General features: G+C 52.7%; 1 protein-coding gene across 1 annotated transcript; it reads left to right on the forward strand.

Annotated features, from left to right (window-relative positions):
* The first annotated feature begins 6128 nt into the window (after positions 1 to 6128).
* LOC123773916 (uncharacterized) lies at positions 6129 to 7193 on the forward strand. The gene has a single exon (XM_045767889.1). The coding sequence runs from the start codon at positions 6129 to 6131 to the stop codon at positions 7191 to 7193; it is 1065 nt and encodes a 354-aa protein (XP_045623845.1).
* The last annotated feature ends 2997 nt before the right edge of the window (positions 7194 to 10190 follow it).

Raw genomic sequence — 10190 nt, forward strand, 5'->3', positions numbered from 1 at the left:
TGGGAGAAGGTGCACAGTACTGGTGCGGCATAGTCTATGACGGAGCGCACATAGGCTGTGTACATCATTTTAAGCACGGCGATAGAGGCTCCATGCCCATTCCAGGTCATGGCTTTCAGAGCCCTGTGTCAACTTTTGCATGTTCCTATGAGTTGATTGAGCTCCTTCTTCATTTTCTCCCCGCTTGTGATGAGAGTATGCTTTTGTCTTGTTGGTGGAGAGAGTGAAACCGAGCTCAATGCTCCTATTTCCGAGGAGTTCAATAGACTGTTCAATTTTTCCCAAGGTGGGAGCTTGTATTAGAACATCATCTGCTTATTCAACTTGTTGTGTTCCTTCCGGAAAGTCAATATTTGCAATGGCGTTCATAAGTACATTGAATAGTGTGGGGCTTAAGACTGCTCCTTGGGGGGTCCCGAGTTCCATATTCATTGCTTCATTGAAACAGACCTTGGCTTTCCTCCCTGTGAGGTAGTCTTCAATCCATTTCATGAGTCTCCCCTTGACACCCATGCATGCAAGCTCGTCCAGGATCGCAATTCCCTGTGCTTTGTCGAAAGCTCCTTTGATGTCGACAAATACAGAGTACTTAGCTGTGTCATTAGCCAGGTAATTAACTATACAATTTGCTGTGCTCCATGAGTGACAGTGGGAAAGGTTATTGAGGCACATAATGGGCTCAGGAACTAAATCCCAGTATTCTGTACTCACTCGCCGCCCACCACCACTGCCACCACCCCGCCGCCGCCCACCACCACTGCCACCACCCCGCCGCCGCCCACCACCACTGCCACCACCCCGCCGCCGCCCACCACCACTGGACTTATTACTTTACACGCTCTGAATGTAAACAGAACTAGTTAGTCATAGTCTTACCGAGCAAGGAGATGTGTGCGGGCGAGGACCCACACCTTGGTATTGACAACTCCAAGACTCTTGTCCAGTCTTTCATGTTAATTGCTTTATGGTAAAAAGCGTATAATCACACACACACATATATAAGTTCTACCGAGCAATACAGCTTTAATGTAAAGCTTCCCAGCTTGAGGAATCTATCCGTGCAGATCAACGTCCAGAAACGTTTCCTAATTTTCATTTGTCTCTGTAAGCAACAATGTAGACACACTTCAAGCTGACGGTCTGGTAGTTGTCTCACTACCGCCCCTGGGGGCTTGTGCTCACCGGGATCCAGTTTTCGGTCTCTAAATCGTCACTAAAATTCACTAAATAGATGTTAACATTGTCTAACAAAACACGCAAAGTCTGACTACATGTTTTCTGCCACGAGTTCACGACAAAGAGGCAAAGTGTGCATTAAACACACACTGAATAGTGGCAGCGTCTTACAGAGAGCTTCACTACAAGCTTACAGTGTGTGTGTGTGTGTGTGTGTGTGTGTGTGTGTGTGTGTGTGTGTGTGTGTGTGTGTGTGTGTGTGTGTGTGTGTGTGTTTGTGTGTGTGTGTGTGTGTGTGTGTGTGTGTGTATGTGTGTGTCTGGGTACTCTATGTAACAAGTAAACTTGGAATACCTGGATACGATTACGTGTCATCTCGCCGGAAAATACATTAACATTTCTTGAATTTTACTGATTGAGTTCTCACTAAACTCTTGAATTTTGTATGATTCAATTACATAGCGACGTAAGGTATGTGGATAGTTCTGATGATATAGTTTACATTTGGTTACCTCCACTTCAGCAGGTGGTGTAAACTGTGAGAGGTACTTGTAGCCTAAGCCTAGCTGCAGTAATGTCTAGAAATCTGCTAACCCGACAGGACGATACATATATATGTGACTCTTCCTACATCATAGTATGGAAGATGGTCATCAAGTGTAACGTCCACTCAATGTTCGCTCTATTACACTTCTTGTGGAGTCCTCAGTTATATGAGTGGCATCAGCCTCCAAAAATCGCCGTATTGGAATTTTCAAAAAAATGGAAATTAATTTTCAAAGTGAAATGGCACAAAACTTGCCGAAGCGGCAAGTTTTGGGTCCTGTGATTGGTTAGCAGGAAGTTCTCCTAAGGTTTCTTATTTAAAGTGTCCTGTCCTAACCTAACAGACTGAGCCAGAGGACCCAAAACAGAAAATGGGACAGTACGTCACTTTCGCGAGCCGCTTCCATTTTCTAGAACAGCGATTTTTAGCCTTTGTGCACATATGAGCGAAAAGCGACGTAATTAGTAAGAGAACGGGTTGAAAGAGCACATGTCATGGCTCATGATCAGGCCTGATCACCTCGCCTGATCACTGATCACTGATCATGTGACCTGATCACATGATCAGGTCTATCATGCCCTCAGAGGCCAATGTAGTATCAGATCCATGGAAGTCACACAAACTCTGATTTCCATCATTGATGATTTGATGATAAATTTAATTTAAATTTAAATTTGATGATATGTGTGTGTGTGTGTGCCTTGCTACACACACACACACACGTTACAGTTGTCTCGAGGAGTCACACAGACATGACAGTGACTAACAATTTATGTGTTAACTCTGGACACATGTGTTCGTGCGAGTGCAAGAAGTGTAACAAACAATTCTGTTTGATGAGTGGAGGCCCAGTTATTTACACCATCTGCCCACTGTGAGTGGGACCGTCTGAAGCCTCACTCGTGTCGGGACCGGCGGGGAGGAGGGGACGCGGAGCCAGCAGTAGAGAGTGTGGGGAGGAGGAGAGGGACGCTCTGTCACCAGTTACTTGGTTGATACCTGGTTGATGGGGTTCTGGGAGTTCTTCTACTCCCCAAGCCCGGCCTGGTTGATACCTGGTTGATGGGGTTCTGGGAGTTCTTCTACTCCCCAAACCCGGCCCGAAGCCAGGCTTGACTTGTGAGAGTTTGGTCCACTAGGCTTGGAGCGGCCCGCAGGCCCATATACCCACCACAGCCCGGTTGGTCCGGCACTCCTTGGAGGAATAAATCTAGTTTCCTCACCAGAGCATCATCTGGCTTAAGGCACTGTACACTGCTTCAGTACGGTGCTTATGTTGTTCTTCAATCATCTTCTTGGGTAGAAAGGAAGGGATAGTAATTGTGGAAGGAATGATTTACCACGGAGCGGAGAAGTGCCGTTGTTGTCTCTCTTGGTAGAGGTCATAAACCTGATACATTCTGAGGCCAGATGCTGTGTTATAAATTCATTTTCGAGAACATTTACCTTCAATAAAGCAACATCTTGATGCCACCTAAAGCACAGATTTCAGTGACTTGATCGCTTTTGCATGGGACATTAAGGTCTGTGTACCAGCAAGACCATCACAGGGTCATCTTCGCCCAATAAACTCGCCCCTCGGGGCAAAATTTAAAAAAAAAATAAAAAATGGCGGCCACGTCCTTAGAACATTCTTCCAGACCCCAGAGCAGTCTTCCAGACCCCAGAGCAGTCCTCCAGACCCCAGAGCAGTCTTCCAGACCCCAGAGCAGTCCTCCAGACCCCAGAGCAGTCTTCCAGACCCCAGAGCAGTCTTCCAGACCCCAGAGCAGTCTTCCAGGCACCAGAGCAGTCTTTCAGACCCCAGAGCAGTCTTCCAGACCCCAGAGAAGTCTTCCAGACGCCAGAGCAGTCTTCCAGACCCCACAGCAGTCTTCTAGACCCCACAGCAGTCTTCTAGACCCCAGAGCAGTCTTCCAGACCCAGAGAAGTCTTCCAGACGCCAGAGCAGTCTTCCAGACCCCATAGCAGTCTTTCAGACCCCAGAGCAGTCTTCCAGACCCCACAGCAGTCTTTCAGACCCCACAGCAGTCTTCCAGACCCCAGAGAAGTCTTCCAGACGCCAGAGCAGTCTTCCAGACCCCACAGCAGTCTTCTAGAACCCAGAGCAGTCCTCCAGACCCCAGAGCAGTCTTCCACACCCCACAGCAGTCTTCCAGACCCCAGAGCAGTCTTCCAGAACCCAGAGCAGTCTTCTAGACCCCAGAGCAGTCTTCCAGACCCCAGAGCAGTCTTCCAGACCCCCAGAGCAGTCTTCCAGACCCCAGAGCAGTCTTCCAGCCCCCAGAGCAGTCTTCCAGACTCCCCAGAGCAGTCTTCCAGCCCCCAGAGCAGTCTTTCAGACCCCAGAGCAGTCTTCCAGACCCAGAGAAGTCTTCCAGCCCCCAGAGCAGTCTTCCAGACCCCAGAGCAGTCTTCCAGACCCCAGAGCAGTCTTCCAGACCCCCAGAGCAGTCTTCCAGACCCTAGAGCAGTCTTCCAGACCCCAGAGCAGTCTTCCAGACTCCCCAGAGCAGTCTTCCAGACCCCAGAGCAGTCTTCCAGACCCTAGAGCAGTCTTCCAGACCCCAGAGCAGTCTTCCAGACTCCCCAGAGCAGTCTTCCAGACCCCAGAGCAGTCTTCCAGACCCCAGAGCAGTCTTCCAGACCTCAGAGCAGTCTTCCAGACCCCTGAGCAGTCTTCCAGACTCCAGAGCAGTCTTCCAGCCCCCAGAGCAGTCTTCCAGACCCCAGAGCAGTCTTCCAGACCCAGAGCAGTCTTCCAGCCCCCAGAGCAGTCTTCCAGACCCCAGAGCAGTCTTCCAGACCCCAGAGCAGTCTTCCAGACCCCCAGAGCAGTCTTCCAGACCCTAGAGCAGTCTTCCAGACCCCAGAGCAGTCTTCCAGACCCCCAGAGCAGTCTTCCAGACCCCAGAGCAGTCTTCCAGACCCCAGAGCAGTCTTCCAGACCCCAGAGCAGTCTTCCAGACTCCAGAGCAGTCTTCCAGCCCCCAGAGCAGTCTTCCAGACCCCAGAGCAGTCTTCCAGCCCCCAGAGCAGTCTTCCAGACCCCAGAGCAGTCTTCCAGACCCCAGAGCAGTCTTCCAGACCCAGAGCAGTCTTCCAGCCCCCAGAACAGTCTTCCAGACCCCAGAGCAGTCTTCCAGACCCCAGAGCAGTCTTCCAGACCCCCAGAGCAGTCTTCCAGACCCTAGAGCAGTCTTCCAGACCCCAGAGCAGTCTTCCAGACTCCCCAGAGCAGTCTTCCAGACCCCAGAGCAGTCTTCCAGACCCCAGAGCAGTCTTCCAGACCCCAGAGCAGTCTTCCAGACCCCAGAGCAGTCTTCCAGACTCCCCAGAGCAGTCTTCCAGACCCCCAGAGCAGTCCTCCAGACTCCAGAGCAGTCTTCCAGCCCCCAGAGCAGTCTTCCAGACTCCCCAGAGCAGTCTTCCAGACTCCCCAGAGCAGTCTTCCAGGTACTAGGATAAGCAAAGCTGCTGCATAATCAAAGATCAAATATACGAAAGACACAAAACCTTTTGAAATTGTGACATATTGTGGTGTGATGCCACGAGGCTGGCATGGAAGGGCATCAGGCGCCCTTCAGCGGGACCTGAAGCCCAAGGTATCTGACTGTGGTTACTGAGGCATGGCGAGAGGCATCACACAGTGGCCGCTTGTGAGCAGTTCCTCCCCGCCGGGCCAGCCACCGCCGATTCACGACTGTTGTTTTCTCAGCTGAGATGACTAAGTCCAGATGCTGGCGTGTGTGTAGTACACAGTTGAGAATATTTTGGTGATGGTATACTGGGTGGTGCGGATCATCGCATGCTCAGCTTAACTAGGCTGAGGCCAACGTGGTTGGCTGGGTCTCATAGATTAAACAATAATATAGGAGTGAGGGGATACTGCTGGTTGGGTACAGAGGTTGGGTTACCTGGCCTGGTGTATGGTGGGAGGTGATCAGGCGCCATAACTGTGCCGCTGACGGGGAGGTGGCGGTGCGGTGTGACACCAAGGACCCAGAAGGTCGTCGATGATGTTTGATTGACTGTAGGTCACTGGTGTGAAAGTTGTCCTTTCAGGCCTCTTGACCGACGACGAGGCAGGATCAGGTGTGACATTTGGGGTTTACGGCTCATGCTCGGTGATGATATGGAAAATTTGTTTACTGAGAATTATATAAAATATATATAAATGTAATAGTTTCCCCTGTATTTTAATGTAAATTTATTCTCCAATATTTGTTTATGGGTAAATAAGTATAACATTCTTTTTTTTTCTAAAGATCATGTTCTGTACTACTGAAACACTTGTTCACTAAGAATTGTAATGTATAATTGTCTTGTCAAACTTATGTATTTGTGATTTATATTGTATTTTCTTAAATAAAGATAAAAAAAAAAACTTTGTTGTAGGCTCCTCATGGCCTGCCTGCCTCTACCTCCGCCCGCCTCTACCTCCGCCTGCCTCTACCTCCGCCTGCCTCTACCTCCGCCTGCCTCTACCTCCGCCTGCCTCTACCTCCGCCTGCCTCTACCTCCGCCTGCCTCTACCTCCGCCCGCCTCTACCTCCGCCTGCCTCTACCTCCGCCCGCCTCTACCTCCGCCTGCCTCTACCTCCGCCTGCCTCTACCTCCGCCCGCCTCTACCTCCGCCCGCCTCTACCTCCGCCCGCCTCTACCTCCGCCTGCCTCTACCTCCGCCTGCCTCTACCTCCGCCCGCCTCTACCTCCGCCCGCCTCTACCTCCGCCTGCCTCTACCTCCGCCTGCCTCTACCTCCGCCCGCCTCTACCTCCGCCCGCCTCTACCTCCGCCCGCCTCTACCTCCGCCTGCCTCTACCTCCGCCTGCCTCTACCTCCGCCCGCCTCTACCTCCGCCCGCCTCTACCTCCGCCCGCCTCTACCTCCGCCTGCCTCTACCTCCGCCCGCCTCTACCTCCGCCCGCCTCTACCTCCGCCCGCCTCTACCTCCGCCTGCCTCTACCTCCGCCCGCCTCTACCTCCGCCTGCCTCTACCTCCGCCCGCCTCTACCTCCGCCCGCCTCTACCTCCGCCCGCCTCTACCTCCGCCTGCCTCTACCTCCGCCTGCCTCTACCTCCGCCCGCCTCTACCTCCGCCCGCCTCTACCTCCGCCCGCCTCTACCTCCGCCTGCCTCTACCTCCGCCCGCCTCTACCTCCGCCCGCCTCTACCTCCGCCCGCCTCTACCTCCGCCTGCCTCTACCTCCGCCTGCCTCTACCTCCGCCCGCCTCTACCTCCGCCCGCCTCTACCTCCGCCCGCCTCTACCTCCGCCTGCCTCTACCTCCGCCTGCCTCTACCTCCGCCCGCCTCTACCTCCGCCTGCCTCTACCTCCGCCTGCCTCTACCTCCGCCCGCCTCTACCTCCGCCCGCCTCTACCTCCGCCCGCCTCTACCTCCGCCTGCCTCACTCTCTTCATCATTACGGTAATATCAATCTCCTCCCTCACCAAGAAGACGGCCTAAGTGGCACCGTCCGCCACTCCACACACAACTTCCGCTCACTACTGACGTCACCTCCAGTGTACAGCTGTGTACTGTCTTACACCCAACACCTCCTGACACACCCAACACCTCCTGACACACCCAACACCCCCTGACACACCCAACACCCCCTGACACACCCAACACCCCCTGACACACCCAACACCTCCTGACACACCCAACACCCCCTGACACACCCAACACCCCCCTGACACACCCAACACCTCCTGACACACCCAACACCTCCTGACACACCCAACACCCCCTGACACACCCAACACCCCCCTGACACACCCAACACCTCCTGACACACCCAACACCTCCTGACACACCCAACACCCCCTGACACACCCAACACCCCCCTGACACACCCAACACCTCCTGACACACCCAACACCTCCTGACACACCCAACACCCCCTGACACACCCAACACCCCCCTGACACACCCAACACCTCCTGACACACCCAACACCTGACACACCCAACACCCCCTGACACACCCAACACCCCCTGACACACCCAACACCTCCTGACACACCCAACACCTCCTGACACACCCAACACCTCCTGACACACCCAACACCTCCTGACACACCCAACACCCCCTGACACACCCAACACCTCCTGACACACCCAACACCCCCTGACACACCCAACACCCCCTGACACACCCAACACCCCCTGACACACCCAACACCCCCTGACACACCCAACACCTCCTGACACACCCAACACCTCCTGACACACCCAACACCCCCTGACACACCCAACACCCCCTGACACACCCAACACCTCCTGACACACCCAACACCTCCTGACACACCCAACACCCCCTGACACACCCAACACCTCCTGACACACCCAACACCTCCTGACACACCCAACACCCCCTGACACACCCAACACCCCCCTGACACACCCAACACCCCCTGACACACCCAACACTCCCTGACACACCCAACACACCCTGACACACCCAACACCCCCTGACACACCCAACACCTCCTGACACACCCAACACCCCCTGACACACCCAACACCCCCTGACACACCCAACACCTCCTGACACACCCAACACCCCCTGACACACCCAACACCCCCTGACACACCCAACACCTCCTGACACACCCAACACCCCCTGACACACCCAACACCCCCTGACACACCCAACACCCCCTGACACACCCAACACCCCCCTGACACACCCAACACCTCCTGACACACCCAACACCCCCTGACACACCCAACACTCCCTGACACACCCAACACCCCCTGACACACCCAACACCCCCTGACACACCCAACACCTCCTGACACACCCAACACCCCCTGACACACCCAACACCTCCTGACACACCCAACACCCCCTGACACACCCAACACCCCCCTGACACACCCAACACCTCCTGACACACCCAACACCCCCCTGACACACCCAACACCCCCCTGACACACCCAACACCCCCTGACACACCCAACACCCCCCTGACACACCCAACACCCCCCTGACACACCCAACACCCCCTGACACACCCAACACCCCCTGACACACCCAACACCTCCTGACACACTCAACACCCCCCTGACACACCCAACACCTCCTGACACACCCAACACCCCCCTGACACACCCAACACCCCCCTGACACACCCAACACCCCCTGACACACCCAACACCCCCCTGACACACCCAACACCCCCCTGACACACCCAACACCCCCCTGACACACCCAACACCTCCTGACACACCCAACACCCCTTGACGCATCCTAGCACACACTATATGATGGCGCTCCTCCATATAATGAAGAAATCTGGACCAACACGACAGAAGAACGTGTAAACATTGTGGAGGACCAAATGGACGCTGTCTCAACCACGACTTACTGTATCTGGGACAGATGACACTGTGCCACTGACAGACGCAGCCCAGTTCCTGCTTCATAAGGATTGACTCAGTAAATAAATATACAATTAATCACTAAAATTATCAAATACACACGAGGAGAGAGAAAAATACCCATAACATTCATAATACAGAGCCTGGGGCTGCTTGCTCGCCGCCTCCACCCGGAGCCACCGCCCTGACTGTTGCCTGCTCCGCCCCCATACTCATCCTGTGAGCGGTAGCGCAAAAAGCATTACAGAGGGCACAAAAGGTCTTTATCAGACCTCATCTTAGATTATTACATAAACAATTTCATCTATCCTTCACACCTTATAGTTACAATGTCAGCTAGTTACAGAGAGAGTGCTATTTCAAGAGCTATATATTTACAGTAAGTCATCATACATTAATGGTAGGTCTTATCGCTAATACATAATAGTTTGGCCAATGGGGATATTACAGAGTCATAGGGGAGCTTCTGTTTATTATTAGTCCTCACAATACACTACTTGTTTCTTAATCTCATATGTCGTTCATCTACTGGAAGCGAAATATGGATACAGTGCAAGGATTTCAGGTAATTTATCCATGGTAATAAGATAGGTTGCCATATCATACAGAGTGAGCTTAGATTTATCTCTAAATGGCTCAATTTTACTATAATCCAAGATATAGTGTTCGAGTGTGTGTCCCTGTCTTTGTCCACACACTTTACACTTTACTTCATCTAGATCCCTATACAAGCAGAACTGCCAGAGATACTTGTAGCCAAGTCTTATACGAGCTGTGACAACATCTGTTAGTCTACTGACTTTGTTACTGGCCACATACACATGTTTTACTTCACACATTTCATTGTGATGAACAATGGACCTGCTAGTTCCAGTTTGCACAGTTCTACTTTCTTCAAATCCTTCCAGGAGTTCTCATCTGATGACACTTTTAAGGGACCTATTTGATAACTCAAAATTCCGTTCAATACTGTCTTTATTTACTGCAGCCTTAGCAAGGGCGTCAACTTTGTCATGTTCCTGCAAGCCAATGTGAGAAGGAATCCACAACATTTTTATATTTACCCTCTTGCTAAGTA

This window comes from Procambarus clarkii, chromosome 10, assembly GCF_040958095.1.
Source record: "Procambarus clarkii isolate CNS0578487 chromosome 10, FALCON_Pclarkii_2.0, whole genome shotgun sequence".
In the NCBI taxonomy this organism is placed as follows: domain Eukaryota; kingdom Metazoa; phylum Arthropoda; class Malacostraca; order Decapoda; family Cambaridae; genus Procambarus; species Procambarus clarkii.

Coding starts and splice junctions, on each gene's coding strand:
- LOC123773916 (XM_045767889.1), top strand. CDS start 6,129: ATGGCCTGCCTGCCTCTACCTCCGCCCGCCTCTACCTCCGCCTGCCTC.